Source organism: Mytilinidion resinicola (genome assembly GCF_010093595.1).
Source record: "Mytilinidion resinicola strain CBS 304.34 unplaced genomic scaffold BDZ99scaffold_36, whole genome shotgun sequence".
In the NCBI taxonomy this organism is placed as follows: domain Eukaryota; kingdom Fungi; phylum Ascomycota; class Dothideomycetes; order Mytilinidiales; family Mytilinidiaceae; genus Mytilinidion; species Mytilinidion resinicola.
In genome coordinates this window covers 290,278-312,742 of record NW_022985472.1, presented here as the reverse complement: position 1 = coordinate 312,742, position 22,465 = coordinate 290,278, and the positions used below count along the sequence as shown (strand labels likewise).

Genomic DNA, 22,465 nt, shown 5'->3' with positions numbered 1-22,465 from the left:
CATCCCAGAGGACAAATCGCCAGTCTTGGAGAGGATTCGGTGTAGTATTTGTGGAGCATTCAGTGAAGCTCCAACCATTTTAGAATGGGCAAAAAGATATTCCCTGAAATCCCGAGAGAAATCTGGCAGAATTTCGGCTTCTGTGATCTAATCGCGGTAGTACTGGTCAGTCAAAGCCGCTTCAAAGTCTTTGATCATGGAGATATCTCGGAGAGACCGTGTTCCCTTTTCGTACGCTTGGCGGGGCGAAACTTGCCTAGAACCTAGATTAGATTGCTCTGGTAGCTCATCACCGACACGACCTTTCTATTTGGAAAAAGGGTTCTCGCGCCTCGAATTTGGCTATACAGACGCCAATGCCGCGACGTCAATGAGGGAGTGGCGGCCGAAGATGTGAACTAATCTCTTGTATCGGTCATTCCATCTATTTTTCAGCGTGTCCCTTAGTCTACTGTAATAGAATGTCAGATAGTCGGTGGCATCCAATGCAGACCCCGTCAAGCGTATTAGTGCATTTTGGAGTGGGCGAGTGCTTATGAAGCAGTACCGAACAGCCGCAAGATTAGTTGATGTCGACAATTGTATTGCAACCGTCGTTATCGGCCCGTTCAATGTGGAGATTCCAAGGAGTCAGTATCAGCCGAGAAGAAACCCTGCCTCTGTTCAGTGCAGCGGATATTCCGAGGACCATGCAGGTTGTTATGAACGAGAACTTGGAGAGGCTAGGGCCTTCGTCCGGTCGATCTTCATCGTCCAACCAATCTTCATTCCGGCGGTATCCGTGCCATTTGCTCCATTCTCCCTCGTTGTAATCCTCTTCACTGAGCAAACTTGCATCATATAGCTCATGTTGAAGAAGGGTTCGGTTGTCTGGGCTCTGGAAGATATCAAGTAATCTGAGACAGCCTGCATTTACGATCAGCATACTGTATTCCAAAATATTACTTGAGCTTAGACGTTCGTAGGTCTGAGCATCAAAGCGTTTGAATGCCAGCAGTCTCTTCTAGACTCTACTCTTACTCACATTCAAGAGCTGTTGCACCAGAGCTACTACTGAAACCGAGATGGGTCTCATAATTAGCCGCAGCTAGGCCATGGTACCGGTCTCCGGTCTTCGAAATGACGAAGACTTGATGACGGACGTCATGCTCATACATGGTAAGCTTGTGGGGCTCAATGCCAGGTGATTGTGAGCTGCGACATCTTGCAGGACGTTGAACGTTGGGGAGGAGTGTTAGAATAGCGAGACGGCTAGTTCCGTTCCCTGCGCAACGGGATGTAGCACCGCTTTTATCTTTGTACAGACTGTTCTATGGGTCCTAATAGAGACAAAAACGCGATTTCATCATTTTTCAAGGACATAAATCCGAGAAAGATGACCCAATTTTGGTAATTATTCTACATTTACTTTTGTACGTCATAGAATATTCTACATTCACTTATAGAGTGATGGAACGCTTCAAATCGATGTTATGAGACCTTCGCTTATCCCAAGCGCTGGCTTCTAACCTAAGGTACATTCCGGGAACTTCAAAGGTCATTCACGATCTTGCCGCAAAGCTGTCCAAGCCCGTCGCTCGACTTTACAAAATCCGTACTTCCTTGTCAATAGCCATCAAAGCTTCGCTAAGCTCGAGATCCCCACATATCCGATGCTGGGAGCCCATGCCTTCCTCAGGAGCTGCCATGTACTTTTTGCACCACCTCTCCCTCAATCTGAAATCTTTCTCCAGTTCTTCGTCGATATCCGAGGACGTGTGTGGAAACTGCTTGAGGAAGTCCGAACCTCCAAAGCCTTTGACGCAGCCCGACTCGTCGGCCGTGACGAAGGCGTATCGAATCCCGGAAGTTTTGGGGGAGCCAGAACCGTGGATCCTGGCTTCTTGGATGAGGAGGATTGTCCATTCCCCCGGCTGGATAAGTCGTCCTTCCTCGAAGTCTGGCGGGCCAGGTAACCCGGTTCGTCGATTGTCGTAGGGCCGCATTTCGCTCTTGGACCAGCGGCAAAGATGCGTTGGGAGCGGGTTGACTTCGGTTATGTCCTTTTGAATGGTTAGCTTGGGTAGAGCATGGAAATGCTTATTGAGGGATAAAACAATTGAGATTAGAACAAGAGAGTTTAAGCGCTGGCCCAATCTTAACGTTCCGGAACAATAAATCTTGTGCAGTTCTGTTGTAATCCATCGGGACTTCCCAAACACCTGCAGCCATCTTGGAAATAAGACATTCCAGACTAACGATTCTCAAAAAAATTGATAATGGAACTTCAGGTTTTAGACACACTTGCCTGACCAGAAAGTGCGAAGCAGTATGCCGCTGCTAATCTAATTGCTCCCATATCGAAGTCGGTGATATACTTTAGGCGAGACTCCGCCGTCTCTCGAACCAGAAAAAAGGTCAATCGACGGATTGCTCTAAAGATATGTCCTGTAGAGAGTAGATTACCTACTAAGCTGAACGGGATTAATCGAGAACGAGTGCCAAGTTTCGTCCAAGGGAGCCCTCCGTCTTGGAGGCGTTCTCCGCGGTGGCCGCCGCCTCCTATCCATAGCATTTGGACAACGGAGTGATTTGGGTCGAACCCACCTGGGCTTGGAGAATCCCATGTGAATCTTGTAAAGGCACTGCGAAAGTTTTTGGGAATATTGACCCTAATTCCTTGATGCCGCTTTATAAGACTGGTCATGGCTTCGGGGAAAGACAGTGTGTCAAACTTGGTTACAGTATGGAGGAAGGGCTTCCATTCAGGTAGGTAATGATCGAAGACCTCAGGCGTGAAATGAATATTGTGGGTCAGGTCTACAGACTTTGACTTGATCATCGTCATAAGCTCGCGAACTGCGGGCGGAGTCATCTTTGGGAACATGCCTAAAGATAGGGGAAGAGTTAGCAGATAAGCGCCAGAGGAGACCGTCGGCACAACTATACTACTTACTTAGGTCTAGATGCTCGGAACTAAGGTCGGCAATCTTTCGAGCGCACCCGATATATGAGAGCTGAAGCAGTCGGAGAGTCTGCAACTATGTCCGGATGGGTGTAGATGAAGTCCTGGAAGTCTTGGAAGAAACTAGGTAGTACTTCTGCATCCGATATCCAGTTCTGATAGTTCGGATCCCTTAGAGCCTCCTCAAAAAGCTTGGCAAGCGAGATTGTTCGAAGGTCCAAAGCACCTGTTCGAACTGGCTCGGCAGGGGGTGAAGGCTTCTCCGGCAAACCTGCCTCTGCGCGACTTATCCAGTTTCAGAAATTCCGAGACGTCCAGGCCGATTCCATGACCGTCATGTCGTGTAAGAGGGGCCAAGTATCAAATTTTCGGATCAATTCCTTCCAACAGTCTAAGGTGAAAGCCATATTCCTTGTGTTCTTGGGCGGGTACATAGAGAGGAATTCGGCCGCATCGAGTGGGACCAAAGTTGCAGGCTCTGGGTAATGTTGTTCATTCTCTTCGGGATTGATAAAGCAGTATCGAAGAGCTGGCGGGTCAGTTATATCGATGATGGTGCTGCCGTCATCGTCGCGGTTTCCAACAAATTTTGTATCGAACCGATCTAGTACTACCCCCGGATTGATCCTGGAGATTTTTATATCGGCGGACATGCCGAGTACTAGGCAAGTCGTAATAAAGGGGTACTTTGCTATGTATGCGCTACTACCGCCATTGTCAGGATCTGATTGATTTTTTGCACTGATCTCATTGTGCGTATTCTGCCCGGTAAGAGCTCCACTGTAGGAGCTCGTGTCGTAAAAGGGATAGACTCCTGTTGCAGTAGTAACGTTGCCGCCGGGATCTGGATCGTTTTCGGAGCGTTCGTTCTGACAATCTCTAGTTGAATGCTGTACGGTTAGGCTGCCTTTTATAGTTGTGTCGGCACTGAATGAGCAAGTCTCACCCTCGGGGCTGTTATCGCGATCCGTACGTGGGTGGCCGTCATTCACCTCGACCTCGCCGCAAGAATCTTGTAAAGCTGAAATGTCTTTGTTGCTCGCATTACCAGTGAATGAACTAGCCTCGACCACACCACGGCCATTGCCACTAGCAGGCGATCCAATCAAATCTTCATTGGTGTGGTTCTCTTTGTGAGGATCTTGTATGACTGAGCTGCCATTCTCGTTCTCGTTTGTAGGCATTTCCTCGATCCTGGCAGACTCAATCTCGTGAAGAAGAAAGGCTCGATTGTTCGGGTCTTGGAAGATGTTGAGTAGTCTTAGGCAGCATTTCAATGCCGACCCGCCCTTCAACCCCGGAAGGTGCGCAACTGCCAGCCCCTGGTATCGATGTCTAATCTTAGCAATGATGAAGACTTGGTGATGGGGAGGCCGGCCGTCTGAGTCCGAGTCCGACACCGACATGTCTACTAGGAAAGGATCGCCGGTGGTAGCCCTGCGATGCTGGTGCGAGGTTGCGAATTTTAACAATGTGTTTGCGGATGCTCTGCGAAATTGTAGGCAGGTGGTGGTAGTACTGGAGTCTTCGAAGCAAAAGTTAAAAAAGCAATATTGGGCAAGCTTAATGTAGAGACGAGTTCCATCTACGTGACAAGTCAGGTATGCTTCCGTAATTTTAGTGATTGAAAGGATGTGTTTCGGAAGCTGCGAGGGACTCCGAGCTAGAGACTACTAAATTGCTGTGAAGGGTTCCTTACATGTCTCTAATGCCGCTTGAGGTGCTTCAAGGCATTTTCAGAACTCGAGGAGATTCAAATACATCTTTCTGACAGGCCTCAAGTCGTACCGGGACACCTAGGCGGCGGTAGATAGGCGTGTATAGACCGGACCTATGGCACATTACTTCAGGTTCCTTATTGTTCTGTTAACGCGCCACAAGCCGTGTAAGAACTACGCCAGGAATCCTTTGTCCCAGTAGTGTATATTGTCTAACGCTATTACTACTGTGCACGCTTGTGGATAGCGCTGAGGCGCCATGCACTGGCTTACGATCTGACCTATCCTAGGTATACGCGTTATAATACTACTAGACACCACAACCACCGCCAGAGCGAAAGAAAGAGTAAATGGGAAAGGTCTGGACGTTCCCGAGCCAATATTGGAGCCTATAGAGCGCTATAAGCCGCGTAAAAATACCGCGAGAATACGCTTCTATAGATGCTCAACCAACTGTTTTGCTAGCGAGCGATTGCTATTTCACGCTTGTTCAAGAAGCAAGCATGGAGCGTATACCTTACGATAGATCTGCTTTTACATTTCCGGACGGCGTATCAGGGATACTAGGCTCCTGGAAAAGGCCGAAAAGACCACATGGGATTAGGAGGGGACAGCTTGTGATCCATGCAAATACCGAAGTACGAGATCAGAGGGGGCCGTAACCACTGGAATGTACAGTTTTAACCATAATGAGCCTTCCGTTGTATCTACTAGGCTTAGAGCCCATGGTCGTTTCGCCTTGCTTGTGCTGTTCAGTGAGTAGGAGAACGGGAGTCAGCTAGAGCAGTCACCCATAGAGAACAGAGTTCCCCGCGACCGTTTTGTTAGACCTGGTCGTCTGCAAAGGAATCTTCCCCTGCAGCAGATGCAGGACCCATCTTTGCGCCAGATCCTTCTCCTGCCTCTTGCTCATCTGTGCCCGTATCTGGCGAGGGGATCTTCGGAGATGAACGAGAGCCCTTGAAGATCCAGTCCCTGACGTAGTCATACTCCTCAGCTTTGGCTCTGATCTCAGAGTTGACCAGATCCAGGAGCTGCTTCAGCTCCTGGATCTCCTCAACTCCACGTTTGCGGATGGGGCAGAGGTTTAGGCTGTCCTCAGCTTCAGCCATAACCCTATGGCAACTAGTCATCTCGTCCTCGAAAAACCGCTCGAGCATCTTGGTGGTAGTTGATGGCACCCCAGATAACTCCTGGGGGAACTTCTGTAGAGTAGAGACAATTGTATTTCCGGTTTCGTCTGCTGCAACGAACGCGTACCGGAGACTCATGGTTCCGAAAGAGCCATTAACGATCAGTGCGTCGCTGCGGGCTCTGAGCGTCCCCGTTTCCTGGATGAGCACGATTGTCCATTCGCCCAGGTTTATAGAACATGGTTCCGGGAGGATCTGGTGATATGGCTTGTGGAAGTCTTTGCATATGCGGTAAGTATTCGCCAGTAATAGACTGACTTGAGTTTCAGACTTCGTCATGTCAGCAATTCACAAATTTGCTGGAAAGGGGCTGGGGATCTTTTTGTTCTTTTTTGGGATCGAGAAATATAGAGGCGTGGAGAGGTCGAAATGGAATGATGACGAGAGGTAAAGGGATTTGAGCGCTTGCATAAGCCTTTGAGAGTCCGAAGGAACCACATATAGCGGGCGTAGCCATCAAATGGTTTCTTTGCAAAGGAGTTGACGCACATCGAGAAATTACAGATGAAATGTACACAGACCTACATACCATACTCACTGCAGGTAAGCAAGTATGACGAATAACGGAAAGTGGCACGTCCAGTGGTGCACATAAATACTGGCAAGATATCTTGTGTTATACAAAGCTCAACACCTACAGTTATTCTGCCGTCCCCGCACTGAGGATCAAATTTCCCCCGTATGCATTGCTTTCAACGCCCAAACACCGACCATGCATTGTGGTTGCAGTGCTCTCTTGCTGCTGGATAATACTATCAGATCAGAGAAAAGAAACTAACGACAGCTGGCCCCTCTCAGTGCTTCCCCTTCTTTTTGTTCTTCCCCTTCGGTCCACCCGCTGGCGAGTCCACCAACACCGCGTCGTCGTCGCTACCAATCTTCGCCGCTGCTGGCTTGGCGCTGTTGCTGCTTGGGTTTGAAGCTAACGCTGGTTTCGTTGTCTTTTCCTCGTCTAATTCCTTCATAAGCCCTGAGGAGATATCCGCCTTCCGCTTCTCCCACCACTCCTTCTCAGCGCTGGCTTGACCCTGAATCTCGGTGATGCGGGTGCGGATTTGGGCGTTCTGGGCCATTTCGGAAGCGGATTGGAAGATAGTTTGGCCCCAGTTCGGAGAGAATGCGTTGGCCTGTGACAGTTAGCACTCGCCTCCCACAAATCCACATTTGTATAGGTAGTCTCGTACCTCGCTAACAACATCCCTCAACTCTTCCTCGATCTCCTTCTCGGCCCTCTGAAAGCGCTGCCATAGATCATCCCCTACACTGCCCCTCTGCAACAGCGTGCTCAGCGCCTGCTTCGCATTCCTGATCTGCACAATACGGTGAATATCCTCTGTTGCTCTCCGCAGCAGCGCCGCCTTGAGGTGGCCGTCCGAGACCTTGGGCGAGCCCGCTTCGGGCTCTTGATGGAGGAGGGTGAGGTAGATGTCCCGTTGGAGATGTTGCCCGAACCACGGCGCCAGCGATGCCGACTTAGAGGCCTTGCGCTTGCGGTACAACGAGGAGAACACGCTGAGGGAGCCGACGAGAATGCCTATGTAGGCGAAGGGGATGGCGAGCCCGATCCAGTCGACCATGTTGGAGATGCGCCCAGCGAGGGGCTCTGTGAAATCCCGAGACGGTGACTGTGCAAAAGCGGGCGTATTGCAGGTGGCGGCGCGCGATGCGTGTGCGTACAGAGGGAGGTCACTGTCGGGGGTGGCTCGATGTGTCCACTGCACCTGCAAGCCAAATAATATTGAGGCCAGAGTTGCAGTCGCGGAGGAGCCTTGGCGAAATCCAGTAGGGCTGAAAAATACGGAACCCGATATCGCCGTGACGCGCAGTATGATTACGTCGGGCCTACACAGCTAGCTACACCCTGGCGTGCCTGCCTTCTGACGCCTTCCACCACCACCTACAAGCCATTACGAACCACCCTGCCGCCTGTCTCTGCCTGCCACCCTCTTCACCTGCGTGTGGCTCCCTTCCCTTACTGAACATCTAGTTTTCATCGCCCCAGAACCTCTACACCACACACCAGCTTGCCGTTAATATGATACTGAGATTCTTTAGCCGCGAGGGGCAGTTCCGCCTCGACGTGCAGCCCTCTACGACTTTCACAGATATCATACCTCAAGTCGCCGAGAAGCTGCCTAAAACGGTCGACATAAAGTCCATATCTGTGAGCAACAAGCCGCATGGCGGCGATCATAGGAAGCTCAGCACGCTGAAAGGCGTCACGTTTGGCCAGGTGGGCCTCAGGTAGGCAAGACTATTGTCAAAATGCCACGGCGCTGACGCCGATTTACAGCCACGGAGCTCCTCTTTACCTAGATTTCACCGATCAGCAGTCGGTATCCAACGGACACTCAGAGCCCGGAGCTACTTCGAACCGTTTGAACGGCCGCGCCGTGTCACCCTCAGAAGCTGCACCCGTCACGGTCCCGCTAGGATCGCCTACACAGCTCATAAAGAACCCCTGGGAGGTCGTGAAGCAGTCACCTTTGGACGACAGACTAGACAAGCTCGATAGCAAGATACCCCGAAAGCTCGATCAGAAGATGTGCAGGCACGGGCCGAAGGGCATGTGCGACTATTGCATGCCTCTGGAGCCCTATGCGCCCGAGTATATGCTGGAGAAGAAAATCAAGCACCTCTCCTTCCACTCGTACCTGCGTAAGATCAACACCGGGAAGAACAAGCCAGAATCGGGGACCTCATACATGCCGCCACTCAGCGAACCATACTACCGCGTGCGACCAGATTGCCCAGCAGGACACAAGCCTTTCCCCGAAGGCATCTGCACAAAATGTCAGCCCAGTGCGATATCGTTACAACCGCAGGAATACCGAATGGTGGATCATGTCGAATTTGCCTCGCCTGACCTCATAAACTCACTTCTGGATTTCTGGAGGACAAGCGGGAGCCAGCGACTGGGTTTTCTCTATGGAAGATATGAGGAGTACACCGAGGTGCCGTTAGGAACAAAGGCTGTCGTTGAAGCCATCTACGAACCCCCGCAGATCAACGAAGCCGACGGAGTTTCGCTTGGAGAATGGGATAATGAGAAGGAAGTGGATGAGATCGCGAGATCATGCGGGCTAGAGAAGGTCGGGGCCATCTTCACAGATTTACTAGATTCAGGAGAAGGAGACGGCACCGTGATATGCAAGAGACACATCGACTCCTACTTCCTCTCATCACTGGAAATTCAATTTGCTGCACGGTTACAGGCCAAGTACCCAAGACCCACGAAATGGAGCGAGACTGGAAAATTCGGATCGAACTTTGTTACTTGTGTGATCAGCGGCAATGAAGACGGCGAGATTGGCATCGCTTCATACCAGGCTTCAAATGCGGCTGTGGAAATGGTCAGGGCGGACATCATCGAGCCATCTGCTGAGCCGTCGGTAATGCTCGTCCAAGCGGAAGAAGACAACGACGTCCTCAACAAAGCGAGATACATCCCGGAAGTCTTCTACCGTCGAAAGAATGAATATGGTGTCAACGTTCAGGAGAACGCGAAACCCTCGTTCCCAGTAGACTACTTACTGGTTACTCTCACCCACGGCTTCCCCAACGAATCAAACCCAATCTTCATAGGCCCGAAGTTCACGATCGAGAACCGAGAGCTTATCGGCCAGATGCAAGAACCATCAACCTTGTCCAAGGCATTGAACGCGAAGGCGAACGGCGTTGCTCTGAACACGTCGAGTGGAGTCAAGTCCGTGTCTGATTTCCATCTCATTACCTTCGTCCACAAGCTTGGCATATTAAGCAAGGTACTATTCCCTCGAATTTTGTCAAGATCTCTAAGAACTAAACACTCCATCCACTAGGACGAAGAAACCCTCCTCTACCGCGTCGCAAGTAAACACGACCTATCACAAGGCCTGCAGCTACAGCATAGCCCAGGATGGGCGACTCTTCTGACCATCCTGAAAGAAAGCGGTGAGAGACCCCCTAAACGTGCAACTCCTCATCGCGACTTCTCCCCAAGCGATAGCACAGAACAGCTTGCTAAGAGGGTTAAGGGGGTTAGCCTGAAGGGAAAATAATTGCATATTGTTTTTCCTTTTGCTACTCTTTTGTGTAGGTTCGCCCACGTATGTAGACTTCAGAAGTCATGACCCGATTCGAACGAGCTAAGCTGGTGCTGGGGCGAAATGGAATGGCTTTTGGGGCATCTGGGGAATGTTCCTAATCGTGTCATCTGCACATTCGATGATGAGAGCCAGGGCAATAGCTAGATTGCACAATATGAATGACATTGGAACTGAACTTTGTGCTCTATTGTGATGTTGTGTATGGAAACACGATTTGATAAGAACACTATCAGAAACGTCACCTAGCACCTCCTTCAGATTCTTGAAAGCATAATGAAGCACTACAGACAGTCCAAATGACACTCGTGGGATATATTGATGGGAGGCTAAAGTGGCGCACGTGACAAGCGCGTAGATTTGTTCGACTTTCGCGTTCCTCGCGTCGTTCCTCAACACCAAGCCCACATCACCAACTTCAGCCAATACAACCCCTCAACAATGGCCAGCTTCTTCGACATCAAAGCCCGTCAGGCGGCTGCGGCTGCCGCAAGCTCTTCAAAAGCTCCGACTACGAAACAAGAGAACAATCGCATGCAGCCATGGGTTGAGAAATAGTACGTTCAATACACCCTGTTCCTTCAGATTCTCGGTCCCTTGGACAGCAATACTCAACTATAGAATCTTTCTTGCCTATCTACACTCTTTCTCTTCCAAAGATGCATCTACGAGTAGCTCAAATAACTCCCCCAGCTAACCCCTCCATCCACAGCCGCCCTCGCTCTCTCAACGAAGTCACCGCCCAAGACCACACGATCCAAATCCTCTCGCGCACCCTCCAATCCTCCAACCTCCCCCACATGCTCTTCTACGGCCCGCCCGGCACCGGCAAAACCTCCACCATTCTCGCGCTCGCAAAGCAGCTCTACGGGCCCGACCTCATCAAATCCCGCGTGCTCGAACTCAACGCCTCCGACGAGCGCGGCATCTCCATCGTGCGGCTGAAAGTCAAAGACTTCGCGCGACAGCAGCTCAGCAACGCGCCGAACTACAACGTCATGGTGGACGATGGCACGGCCGCTGGATCGAAGCAGGTCAGGTATCGGGATAAGTATTCGGCGCCGCCGTTCAAGATTGTGATTTTGGATGAGGCGGATAGTATGACCCAGGACGCGCAATCCGCGCTGCGGAGGACGATGGAGACGTATAGCAAGATGACGAGGTTTTGTCTCGTGTGTAATTACGTTACGCGTATTATCGATCCGCTCGCGAGTAGGTGCAGCAAGTTCCGGTTTAAGAGCTTGGATGAGGGGAATGCGGTGGCGCGGGTGGAGTTCATCGCGAAAGAGGAGGGGGTCAGGTTGAATCCTGGAGTTGGGGAGGAGTTGGTGAGGGTCAGCGACGGGGATTTGAGGAAAGCAATCACGTTCTTGCAGAGTGCGGCGAGATTGGTGGGGCAGGCGGCGAAGAATGGGAATGGGCATGCGGATGCTATGGATATCGATTCTGACGACGACGTTAGCAAGGGTTCGGGTGCGGCTGTTACCATGGAGCATGTCCATGAGATCGCGGGTGTGATACCGACGCCGACGCTCGAGCTGCTGCTGGACAGCATGCAGCCCTCGGCTTCGAAAACGATACAGTTCAAGACTATTAGCAAGGTGGTCGAGGATATGGTTGCTGATGGGTGGAGCGCTGCCCAGACGGTGTCACAACTCTACGAACAGGTGCTGTTCGATGAGCGGATTGGAGATCTGCAGAAGAACAAGATCGTGAATGTGTTTAGCGAGGTGGATAAACGACTCATCGATGGAGCAGACGAGCATCTTGCTGTGCTGGATCTCGCCGTAAGGGTAGCCGGCGTGATATGTGAGGGCTAGGGAACAAGATTTGGTGCTGCATTGCGAAGGCGTCCGGCGTTATCGGGGTAGGTCTATAAGGAACCGGTAGAGGGAAGGGCATGGATGCCTTCAAGGCTCCTAACGAGTCCTCAACGAGAACGCAAAAGAAAGCTTATATCGAGGGCTCTTAGCATCCACATCTCAGAACTGATAACGACGAATTGTAGAACCTTCGCCATTTTCTATCAAGAACGAACCATACCCACATCCTCAATCTTCAACCTTTCCCCCCCTTCTCAGCCCCTCTTCGTCTACCTCTACTCCTGTCCTCTCTTTCCTCTCTTGTCACCATCATGCCTCCGCGCCACACCCATCCCTCCCTCATCACCCCCCCCCCCCCCCCCTCAAACCCTCCACAAGCCCAAACACACCCCCGCCACTACCACCACCAGCACCGCCATCCGCGCCATCGTCCAGATCCCGGGAACGCACTCGGAACACCGGCAGGAACAGTCGTAGCAAATGCAACAACAGTCGCAGGAACACATGTCTTCGGGGCCACACCTGCAACCATAGACGGGGTCTTTTCCGTTCTCGTTCTCGTTTTCTTCGCGTTCGACGATCTTGATGCCGAGGTCGCCCATCTCGAGGTCGTCGCCGCCCCGCTCGAGGTCGATGGCGGTGTTGGTGTAGCGGTCCTGGGAGGCGGGGGTGTAGGATGGAGGGGGGTTGGGGGCGGGTTGCTGAGAAACGTAAGGGGCGGCGGTGGCCTGCTCGAGGTCTTGCTTGGGGTTGTAGGGTAGAGCGGGGCGAGGGGAGTCGCGCAGGTTGACGGGGCCGGTGGCCATGGTGATGCGCTTGGTGGGTTTAGTTGTGGTAGAGTTCAGTTGCATGGTGGATTTCAGTTGTGGTGGATTTCAGTTGTGTGAGGGATGAGGATGATGATCGGGATGCTAAAGTTTGTGCGAAGGGGGAATAGGGAACCGTGGGTCTGGGGTGTGGGGGACCATAGATGGCATATCACTTCGACCACAAATTTCAGAAGCATGTAAGTTCAATTTGGAGATTAGGTATGCCAGAAGATGTACAGAATATGTCCGCCACACACCCTTCTCTCCTTCTCCCTCTCCCGCTCCCTTCTCAACCCCTCCCCTCAAAACCTCTTCAAAACCCAGATACACCCCGTCAAAACCACCACCGTTACCAGTGTCTTCGTCCAGATGCCGGGAACGCACTCGGGACTGCGGCAGGTACAGCATTTATCTTCGCTGCAGCAGACAAATAGATCTTTCGCACCGTTGTCAGTCTCTCTAGGTTCGGTGGCCGAGACGTCGGCGCGCTCGCGTTCGGGGTCGCTCCTCTCGAGGTCGGGGTCGAGGCCGCGGTCGTTGTTCTGTTGCTGGGAGTTGGGGGAGGAGTAGGATGGTGGGAGGTTGGGGGCGGGTTGTTCAGAAACGTAAGGGGGATCGACTCGCTCGAGGCTGGGTGGCTTGAGATTATAGGATGGAAGAGGGAAAGGCGAGTCGTGGAGGTGGATGGGACTGGCGGCCATGGTGATATGCTTTGGTGGTTGTCTGTAATGTTGTGTGGTGGTGTATTGCGGTGTGCGGTATAAGGATGAGGATGAGTATGAGGATGGGGATGAGGATAGGATGAGGATGGCGATGCTAAAGGTTTGTGCGAAAGGGAGAATAGGGCACCGTGGGTCTGGGGGTGGAGGACCACGGTCATCATATCACTCCAACCAGAAACATGTATGACCGGGCTGAGTCTTCTCATCATTAAATTCGCATTCATACCCTCCAAACACCTGCTCATTCGAACTTTATCCCCAAAGAATACAATCACTCCCACCCCCTTTTCCTACTCTCAAGCTAAACTTCATACTAAAGCTCCACGCCCTCACCATTCTGAAAATGACGCGCACGCACATGCTCAGTTCCCTCTCATAAACCTCCTCCTCAAAGCTCCAACCCTACCCCTCCCCACTACCGAAGCTGTGAGCGTGATCGAGTGTCTAACCGCGGCCTCATCACCGCACCTGCTTCTGTCTCCCGATGGTGCCCAATTCAGCAAGTCTTGGCCGCCAAGAACGACCCTTGGCGTTGAGTCCAGAGCAACTGAATTTCCCGTCCATTCGAGGCCCCCCCTACATTTTCGCACATAACTCAACAACCACAACCCCTACCAGAAAACCAAAACCCGGATCGGATACACCTCATTCAGGCGAATAATCCATAAGGTTGTAAAAAAATAACTTCGTTGCCCCGTCGAGATAGGGGTGGGGTCCGCGCGCCGAGTTGGAAAAAGTCGGGTGCTATTACCAAAGAAAGGTGCGTGTAGCGATTGAATAATATGGGAATATTTATAGTACTAGGAGACTGGGGTTCTAGCACGGCCCTGGCGTTACGGGAAGTGTTTCATAGATCTTGAGGCAATGGTTGGGAGCCCAATTCGTCAACTTCATTTCCTGAAAAATTCCCACTACTGCGCCGCCTGCTTCGCTATCTCTCCTCGCTGCCTCCTCCCGCTACCTCTTCTCACCGTCGCTCTCCCTGCTTCCGCCGTTATCGGAGGCGCCAGAGTCGGGCTCATCGCGCGGCGCATTGTCGCTGTCGCTGCTGCTTCGGCGGAACGGTAGTGCTGCTCCGCTCTCGCTCGACTGTTGGAATCGTTGTTTCGCGGAGAAGGACCTCATCTCGCTCCAGGGCTGGTGGTCGCGGATGCGGAAGACGTGGGTGCATGTCAGGGTATGCATAGCTTTAGAATTATGTGCTTGGAGGGTCTCTAGGGTTGTAGGGTGGAGCAGAGGTGGGCGGGAGAGTTGGGGAGGGAAGGGGATAAGTACCAGTAGGACGGGACAGCGGCTAGGCAGCCTCGTCGTTAGGGTTTGGGAAAGTGAGGCTTTGCGTTATTTCTTTGGGGGGCAAAATGTTGCCTTGTTTTTCGTGGGTTTATGTGGTGGGAATAGGCGGCGAGGCTGGAATGGGGGCTTTGGTCTTGCGAACGGGCTTTTGTTGTTCGACTGTTATCGTTTGATGATTTGAGCACGATTAAAGGCAACCGTGTCGGAAGCGTGGAATAAACGATGGAGAGACTAGGGCTGCTAGAGGGACTGGACGGCGCAAAGAATCAGTGTGAAGGAGATACGAGAGTGCCTTTCATTGAGAACCATCATTTACGCCAGCTTCTCAGCTTTAAGAACCCAATTCAAACACGATGAGATACAGAGAACCCAATTCTCGAGAGTCTACAACCTAGGAAATTTCCAGAACACTTTAGATATACAGCTTTCCGTCTTCTTACTTCCTCGTCGGTCCGCTGACCCCGGCACCGATCACGCTTGGTAGCTCCTCCTCGCCCATGCTGTACAGCATGCCAATCCCCGTGCCGACCAGAAACATCAGCATCACTGTCGCGCCAGCAAATAGCCAAAACTCAACCACTACATCTTTCTTCTGGCACGCCGGCCCGCCCCAGTTCGTCGTTTTGTGGCCCTTCCCCTCGCCCCTTTCGACAACGGTAGCTTTGCAAGCGCAGCTGTAGCAGTCGTTGAATTTGCCTTTACCGCCGGAGCGCTCTTCCCCGTGCCGTGAGAGATAGCATGCCCCGTGGCCAGTGCAGTTGCGAGTGGCGCTTTCGCAGGCGGATTGGGAGGCGTAGCAGCTTTTGAGAATGCCGAGGAGGGGGCCATCTTTGGCGAGGGGGAGGTTGGGTGTGGTTTCGGTGTTGTTGATGGCGTTGGCGGCGTTGGAGGCAACGGCGGCTGAGGAGCTGAGGATAGCTTCGGGGACCTGGCGGCGTTTTTCGAGGTGATGAGTGGGGATAGTGTAGGTGCCGTACGGGTGTTTCTTGGACTTTGGGATGCCGGGTGGTGTCAGGACGACGGTGAAGGAGAAGCCGAGGCGTTTGGCGGCGGAGAGCACTTGTGAAACCCCCTTGCGGTAGTCGTTTGCGCCCATGAAGTCTGCGCTCACAACAGGTTCCGATTTGGGCACCTTGTTGTGCGATATGGAAATGTGATTTACGGGCATCTCGGAATCCAGCATGGTGGAAATGGCGTCATCAGACTCGTGAGAGATCAACTGTGGGCCGCGGCGTTTGGGTAGATATTTAGCTTGATTGTAGAAATCGTATACAAGGGCTTTGTTTGCTGAAGATGAGGCAGGGTTGGAGAGTGTGAAGTGCGAGTATTCATCCAGATCGGACTCAGGTATGATGTCTGTAGAGTCGCGTTAGTATTGGAGCTTCCATAAAGCACAGGGGCACCAGCCTTGAGGATCTATGACAGCGTCCAGCCATATCAGAGCATGTGCGTGGTTGCTCTCTCGATCTCCCCCGAACAGCTTCAATGCCCGTCCTCCGTACCGATTCAGCTGTTGAACAACATCTTCATCCGCATCGTCTAACGAGTGGAATCTTGACAGCCCTAGCCGTTGTGCTATTATCAAACGAGCGGTCTCAGCGGTAACCAGCGATTCCTGTGTGGTGTCTTTGCTTTTGATGGCCGAATCGTAGGCGTAGACATGGCCGACGGGGGATTTCGATGCGGCAGAAGCTGCGCAGCACAGCGAGGACAGGACAAGGCCCCACGACGGCTTCATGGTGGCTGCTGTGGTGTTGATGGATGGGCGGGAGTGGTCGTGATAACAGACGTCAGTGCCTAGCTGTGAAGGAGCCTCGACACGGCGGGCTTGGCGCCGTGAATGCCGCGTGAGAGCCTCCACCTTGTTCTCGAAGCCGCCAGAGTCTCCCCATGCGCAACGCAAACTCGCAATAAATCAACGGCCACACACCCCCGATCGCTCTCTTCTTCTTCCCATTCTTCCGTGATACCCATTTGCCGCGTTCTTCATTTCTTGCCACCAGCTGCCGGTCCATGACTACCCTCCAAGAGCGATAGCCGCATCCACAACCCTCATGTACAAGCCGTCGATTCTGAGGCCTGCGCTTCACGTCGCCCGCCAGACCCCAATAAGGGTGTCTCGACCATTTATCCGTCATGCGAGCACCGAAGTCAAAGTCCAGCGGGTGCGCTTCAAGAAGCGCATGTTCACCAGAGTGTTAGCCGGCACCCAGCTCTCCATCTACAGTCGTCCAGTGGCTAAATATTTTACAGAACGCTCGCCTCATTATGTCTCTATAGCGCCGCATACTACACATATTTCCAAATCATAGGCCGCCAGCTCGACCGACTGGATGAAGGCGAGGGAGTGGCGAATCCTGGTCGGGGCCCCGCAGACTCAACTCTCGACGAGGACGACGAACTCGAGCCCATATTCATTCCCCTGGGACTCACGAAAGCGAGGCCGAAGACATATTACAAAGGCTCGGATCCAGAATGGCAAGAATTTAGGAAACTTGCGCCGGACCAGAAGAAGCATGCGAGGATGCGAGGTACTATAACCTTTATCGAGGCATTTGCGAGCGCATACTAACCGCCCTCTCAGATCAACTCGTCACAATAGTACGAACGCAAATAGCAAACGACAAGCGCTTCAAGCCCCGCATGGGCGACATCAACATCACCTTGGGCGCCCACTGGCTCGACATCACATTCCCAGACGGCCCTCCTACAGAATACGAGCGATCCGGCATTGAGATCGGCGACCACATTGCCTGGACCGCTCGCCCAGTCAGCGAACTCAACTACCATCGCTTAAATCGCGCTCTCTACCCCTCTGCGGTCTTCTCGTCCGTCCTGGCTAGCTCGAAATACCTTGTAGACAGGCAGACGCAGATGGTCAAGAGATTTTTCAATCTTCCTGTTAGTGAGGAGCAGCAGAAACAACAATATCGAAATAGCATTCTTAGGAAACCGACTACGCCTACAGGAATAGATTCAAATGCTGATGCTGACGCCACTCAGCGCTCCTCTGTTCCGCCTCCACCGCAAGTCCCACAAGTCCCTGGATCGAATCCGCAGGAGAAGAACGTAGCGTTTCCAGACTTCTCACCAGCACCTCCCAAGTCTATGGCCCTTTCCATCTTTGCGAGCACTCTTGCCAAGAACTGGCAGGCCTTCAAGCTCGAACCTCCCCGCGGTACCGTGGTAGTATCGGGATTGATCGAGATCAAGGGGTCCAAGGCGCGGATGACTATGGATGTAAATGCAGCGTATGATCCGAAGCAGGACAAATTTGTCATGCTCCAGGGCGCCATTAGGAGGATACAAGACATGAGCCAGAGACCTAAGGGCGGTAATTAGGGCTCTCTGGGTTGCTTACTTTCGTTTTCGTTTTCTAACTGTTCGATGCTAGGGCGGAGGCGTTCAAAGCGTTGACCAGCGTGCATAGGATCCGGCGTGGTTTCAGGCATTTCAGCTCTCTTTACTAGGAGGATGGCGTCTTGGGTTGATCAACACTCTCCAGCGTGTCAATCAGGGGTTATTAAAGCCTGATATCGAGTTCAGGACGGATGCTTCTCTGAAGTCAGCGGCATAGATAGCTCGGTGTAAGCCTCCAAATTAAGCGTTTGTTTTCCAGTTCGTTCGTTGTTTACTTTTCTTCTCACTTACTTGTGACTGTACAAAGTTCTCGAATACATTTCGGCAAATCCAGCCGACGCATACAGCAACGGTTTTTGACAGTCTATTAGCATGCCAGGGCACCTCAAGCGGTGTTGGCTCCCAGTATCCACACTACTACTAATGTGATCCGGGCAGTGTGGGCCGCTGTTCACTCCAAGTATTGCTCATATAATAGTAATGATACTACCAACAGATGAAAGGCATGGAGGTCGTGGATCCTTCCCAAAAGGATGACGTAAGAGTCTGTGCGCAAGCTCCTACTTCCCCAAGTCCAACGGCATTCAAACCCCTCACCGACCGCATCCTTCCGACAACACCTGCCTTTGTGCTGCATGCAGAAGAGGGCTGGACTTCTTCGTGAATTCATACTTTTTATATCTCCACTCAACAGGGCCGCTGAACCGCCTTTCCCAGCACCACACCTCACACGAGTCAGTAGTCCGCGATAAGCTCCAATCGCCTACAAACAACTAACGCGGGACAGTACCGTGGGTCTAGCAAAGATGCAGCCACTCTTCCCATCCCAGAAGACGCTCCAGAGCGTCTTTTCGGCCTCGTCCCCTTTGACACTCCACAAGACGGACTGGACCCCGAAACCGCGGTCGAGATATGAAGCACCCCGCGGCGTCTTCAATACCTGGAGCGCCATCGACGACGCAAAGAACAAGGCAGGGCAATTGAGCAATGCCGCCATCCAAGAGCTGGAGAAAGGCAGTGCAAAGGCCCAGGCGAAGGCGGGCAATATCGAGATGTACTCTTTGCAGTACTATGCGGCCTGCACGTTTGGTGGACTGCTGGCTTGCGGGACTACGCATACGTTTGTGACGCCACTGGACCTGGTCAAGTGTCGACGACAGGTGGACTCGAAGATGTATAAGGGTAATATTGAGGCCTGGGGAAAGATTGGGAGGGCGGAGGGGTTCAGGGGGATCTATACAGGATGGGGTCCTACGGTATTTTGATATCATCTCCACATGTGTAAACTTGACTAACTATCTTTTTCAGTTCTTCGGCTATTCTGTTCGTAATCCCTTGGAAGTTCGATTGGCGTTTACTTGCTGACTTCATCCAGGCTCAAGGCGCTTTCAAATATGGCGGATATGAGTACTTCAAGAAGACATTTGCCGACCTCGTAGGACCTGAAAACGCATACAAGTACAAGACGGTGCTTTACCTCGGTGCCAGTGCGTCGGCTGAGTTCATTGCCGACGTTGCGCTTTGTCCTTTCGAGGCAGTCAAAGTCCGCATGCAGACGACTATTCCGCCATTCGCGAAGGGGACGTTTCATGGAATCTCGACCATCACTGGCAAGGAAGGCTTTGCAGGGTCAACACTGTCTTTCCCCACTTTTTGATATCGTACTAACTAGCTCAGGCTTTACAAGGGCCTCTACCCACTCTGGGGTCGCCAGATTCCTTACACGATGATGAAGGTGCGTGATCTTGCTTCTCCACTCCTCTCGTTGCTTTAGTAGGCCGAAATTTACAATCACAGTTCGCTTCCTTCGAAACCATTGTCGAAATGATATACTCCTACCTCCCCGGCACCAAAGCCGACTACTCCAAGTCTGCGCAAATCGGCGTCTCCTTCACCGGTGGCTACATGGCCGGTATCCTCTGCGCTATCGTCTCTCATCCCGCCGATGTCATGGTCTCGAAGTTGAACGCCAATCGCCAGCCCGGTGAAGCCTTTGGAGCCGCTATGGGCCGTATCTACAAGGATATCGGCTTCGGTGGCCTCTGGAACGGATTGCCCGTTAGGATTGTTATGATCGGTACCTTGACTGGGCTGCAGTGGATGATCTATGATTACTTCAAGGTCTTCTTGGGGCTGCCTTCTACTGTAAGTAATCTTGAAAGTTATGGGGGAGGAGAAGATGCTAACGTGCGAATAGGGCGGGCCGGCACCTCCTCCAAAGGAGCTCAAGGCGTAAGGTCAGGAACGAAAGCTTGAGGTTTGACCGGTGCTTAGCCAGCCGTCTCGGTCAGCGCGACGAAGCTTCTTGCGATGGTAACAGTTTACTCGGGTTGGGTTTCTTGTGGTCTGCGTCTGCGTCTGCAATCGGGGATTTCACTGTTTCGGTCTCCCTTGTAATTATAACTGTGGAAGTTTTACTGTACACGAATTATACCTATGCTCCATTCTCAACAAATCCCAGCCGTCTCCAGTTACTCGCAAGCGTAACTCGGGAAGGCAGCAATACGAACTACATGCGGTGCGCGTCTCCAACACTCTAATACCTTCGTTCTAATCATCGCCTCGGATAAGAGCACTCGGCCGCCATAAACTATTTGCAACCGCTAACACTACCACGCAATTCTCATGGCCATCATCATCAACTGCAGGGCGCCCTCTCTCCCAATCCCTTCCACCCATACGCGAGGGCTCCACTGAGTGTTGATCCTCTCCTCCCTCCAACTCCATACATCCTTTCGATTCTCTGTTTTTTATCCCTCTCCCTCCACCCACATTCCAAGGTCACAGCAAATGGTTGATCTGCTCCTCTTCTCACTCCATTCGGTGATGCGATAAATGCTTTTGATTCTCCAGCCATCAGTGCCCGTTGCCAGGGCTGATGACCACGCCGACCAAGACCCAACAGCCCCATACTCGGAATCCAATAGTCTACTTGAAGACAAGACCTCCAAGTCCCCCCCATCGCAAAGTTTGATGATTGTTTTTATCGCCTCTCCGAACCTGTTCCTCTGCTGAAGAAGAAAGTGGATGAGGTGGGAGGGAGGGAGATCTTTATACTCGGGGAAGTTTGGGGGGCGTGTGGGGCTTGGCGGGACACGTGCTTGTAGGTCACTGCGGATACATGCGACCTAGACAGCTGATTAGGGAGCCGACATCGGTGGACACGTGAATTGCCTTGGCTATAGGGTATAAAACTTCGCTCGCGGGCGGAGGAAGGTTCTCCTCTTCATCGGGGAGGGGTTCGGTTGGGGTGCAAAATTGTGCACGCCCAACTTCCATGGTGACTGGCTTCGTAAACCAAGGAAGAGGCCACGCGCGATGTGCTGGGAGGATCAACACAGGAGGGGAAATGTTCTCATGGGAGTGTGGTCGTCGATCAACACAAAGTCGAGCAAACTCCTATGGTGCGAGGACTTGGGAGGTTGGAGGCGGTATGTTGCATATCGCTTTGCTGCTGCACGTCACCTAGTTGATTCGAAGCTGACGCAAAACTTCTGGGGAGTGCAATATGTGTAAGCGGTGTCGACCAAAACCTCAAACCATTAAGCTCTATGGACGCTGCGGATCATCATTAGAAGACCGAATTCACGTCCAACGCCCTGACCTCGTTTTACACCACCTCCGCCCACCCACATGGAACCAGACTATGCTCTATTTTTCATCCACCCTCCCTCTCTCTAACTACATTCCCGAGTCGCTGAGTAGTTGTTGATCCCCCAGCCATGAAAGCTCTCTGTTAGCTCTATTTGATCTTGCCAACGCCAATTGGCGACTCCATTAGATGCCACAGCACGTAGTTTTGATGCAAGGGGCCTCGCACCGCTCCATAGGTTGCGTTTGATTCGGGTTTTGAACCCCTCCTCGACCTCCTTTGCTGATGAGGAAGATGGGAGAGGGAAGGGGTTATATACCTAGATAAAGTTCGACATCAGGTAAGTCTTGGCTAGGACACGTGAGTCAGGTGGTTGTGAGGGCTGCGAGTTGGAGCAACTAGGGGAGGATATGGGTCTGGTAGGCACGTGAGAATGAAGATTACTACGGGGTATATAACTCCCTCTCAGCCCCATAGAAGACTTCTTCTCCATCGGTGGAATTTGGTTACTGCAAAAATGTATACACTTTGCCGGTATGAGCGGTCTTCAAAACGCAACACAAGCCTTGAAATGCTGTGTGAGTATCAGCACCTTGCCCTTCGCAAGCCGATGTTCGCCTGCGAGCGCTGCATGGGCCCCTGTCACCCTCCCCCAGGCGGCGGGGACGAGGGGCTCAAGGAGTCGATGATGGAGTTTAACGAGCCGTTTGGGTATTAGATATCAGAAGCAGAAACGACCGCGCCTAGACAACAACCCAGACGAGTGCTGGAGGTCATCAGAAACAGCCATTGGCGTCACGCTCCCAGAGTCGCAGCACCTCTTCCTCCGCCCATGTGAACGACGGTTTCACCATTTTTGATCCACATAATCCTCCCTCCACTCCATCGGTTCTGGCCGATTGTTTTTTTGATGCTCCAACCATTCG

The 22,465-nt window shown here is 52.2% G+C and overlaps 11 protein-coding genes across 11 annotated transcripts; 3 read left to right on the top strand and 8 right to left on the bottom strand.

Moving 5' to 3' along the window:
* Positions 1-562: 562 nt before the first annotated feature.
* Positions 563-1,157, bottom strand: BDZ99DRAFT_552576 (uncharacterized protein; the record flags this gene model as incomplete). The annotated part of the gene is made up of 2 exons (XM_033727064.1): positions 563-906; positions 1,025-1,157. 2 exons carry the CDS (start codon positions 1,155-1,157, stop codon positions 563-565), a joined length of 477 nt encoding a protein of 158 aa, XP_033568824.1.
* Positions 1,158-2,768: 1,611 nt separating this feature from the next.
* On the bottom strand, positions 2,769-4,350 carry BDZ99DRAFT_552575 (uncharacterized protein; the record flags this gene model as incomplete). Its single annotated transcript, XM_033727063.1, has 3 exons — positions 2,769-2,927; positions 2,983-3,229; positions 3,377-4,350. The coding sequence occupies 3 exons, from the start codon at positions 4,348-4,350 to the stop codon at positions 2,769-2,771; spliced, it is 1,380 nt and encodes a 459-aa protein (XP_033568823.1).
* A 1,136-nt stretch (positions 4,351-5,486) lies between these two features.
* On the bottom strand, positions 5,487-6,134 carry BDZ99DRAFT_552574 (uncharacterized protein; the record flags this gene model as incomplete). Its single annotated transcript, XM_033727062.1, has 1 exon — positions 5,487-6,134. The coding sequence occupies one exon, from the start codon at positions 6,132-6,134 to the stop codon at positions 5,487-5,489; it is 648 nt and encodes a 215-aa protein (XP_033568822.1).
* Positions 6,135-6,373: 239 nt separating this feature from the next.
* BDZ99DRAFT_504334 (uncharacterized protein) lies at positions 6,374-7,605 on the bottom strand. The gene is made up of 2 exons (XM_033724036.1): positions 7,040-7,605; positions 6,374-6,982 (listed from the first exon to the last, which is right to left on the bottom strand). The coding sequence occupies exons 1-2, from the start codon at positions 7,430-7,432 to the stop codon at positions 6,650-6,652; spliced, it is 726 nt and encodes a 241-aa protein (XP_033568821.1). The 5' UTR covers positions 7,433-7,605; the 3' UTR covers positions 6,374-6,649.
* Positions 7,606-7,745: 140 nt separating this feature from the next.
* BDZ99DRAFT_512738 (NPL4-domain-containing protein) lies at positions 7,746-11,760 on the top strand (the record flags this gene model as incomplete). Its single annotated transcript, XM_033724651.1, has 4 exons — positions 7,746-8,099; positions 8,149-9,619; positions 9,677-9,788; positions 10,676-11,760. Exons 1-4 carry the CDS (start codon positions 7,891-7,893, stop codon positions 11,758-11,760), a joined length of 2,877 nt encoding a protein of 958 aa, XP_033568820.1. The 5' UTR covers positions 7,746-7,890.
* A 365-nt stretch (positions 11,761-12,125) lies between these two features.
* On the bottom strand, positions 12,126-12,614 carry BDZ99DRAFT_577305 (uncharacterized protein; the record flags this gene model as incomplete). Its single annotated transcript, XM_033728678.1, has 1 exon — positions 12,126-12,614. The coding sequence occupies one exon, from the start codon at positions 12,612-12,614 to the stop codon at positions 12,126-12,128; it is 489 nt and encodes a 162-aa protein (XP_033568819.1).
* A 153-nt stretch (positions 12,615-12,767) lies between these two features.
* BDZ99DRAFT_214497 (uncharacterized protein) lies at positions 12,768-13,658 on the bottom strand. The gene has a single exon (XM_033713384.1). It carries the CDS (start codon positions 13,537-13,539, stop codon positions 12,922-12,924), a length of 618 nt encoding a protein of 205 aa, XP_033568818.1. The 5' UTR covers positions 13,540-13,658; the 3' UTR covers positions 12,768-12,921.
* Positions 13,659-13,886: 228 nt separating this feature from the next.
* Positions 13,887-14,535, bottom strand: BDZ99DRAFT_469366 (uncharacterized protein). The gene has a single exon (XM_033721478.1). It carries the CDS (start codon positions 14,477-14,479, stop codon positions 14,252-14,254), a length of 228 nt encoding a protein of 75 aa, XP_033568817.1. The 5' UTR covers positions 14,480-14,535; the 3' UTR covers positions 13,887-14,251.
* A 199-nt stretch (positions 14,536-14,734) lies between these two features.
* On the bottom strand, positions 14,735-16,359 carry BDZ99DRAFT_469365 (uncharacterized protein). Its single transcript, XM_033721477.1, has 2 exons — positions 15,995-16,359; positions 14,735-15,943 (listed from the first exon to the last, which is right to left on the bottom strand). The coding sequence occupies exons 1-2, from the start codon at positions 16,323-16,325 to the stop codon at positions 15,024-15,026; spliced, it is 1,251 nt and encodes a 416-aa protein (XP_033568816.1). The 5' UTR covers positions 16,326-16,359; the 3' UTR covers positions 14,735-15,023.
* A 126-nt stretch (positions 16,360-16,485) lies between these two features.
* On the top strand, positions 16,486-18,304 carry BDZ99DRAFT_577302 (uncharacterized protein). The gene is made up of 3 exons (XM_033728677.1): positions 16,486-16,784; positions 16,841-17,118; positions 17,172-18,304. Exons 1-3 carry the CDS (start codon positions 16,642-16,644, stop codon positions 17,927-17,929), a joined length of 1,179 nt encoding a protein of 392 aa, XP_033568815.1. The 5' UTR covers positions 16,486-16,641; the 3' UTR covers positions 17,930-18,304.
* A 246-nt stretch (positions 18,305-18,550) lies between these two features.
* Positions 18,551-20,466, top strand: BDZ99DRAFT_469363 (mitochondrial carrier). The gene is made up of 7 exons (XM_033721476.1): positions 18,551-18,681; positions 18,735-19,203; positions 19,256-19,270; positions 19,323-19,576; positions 19,625-19,682; positions 19,745-20,092; positions 20,145-20,466. Exons 2-7 carry the CDS (start codon positions 18,754-18,756, stop codon positions 20,181-20,183), a joined length of 1,164 nt encoding a protein of 387 aa, XP_033568814.1. The 5' UTR covers positions 18,551-18,681; positions 18,735-18,753; the 3' UTR covers positions 20,184-20,466.
* Positions 20,467-22,465: the final 1,999 nt, after the last annotated feature.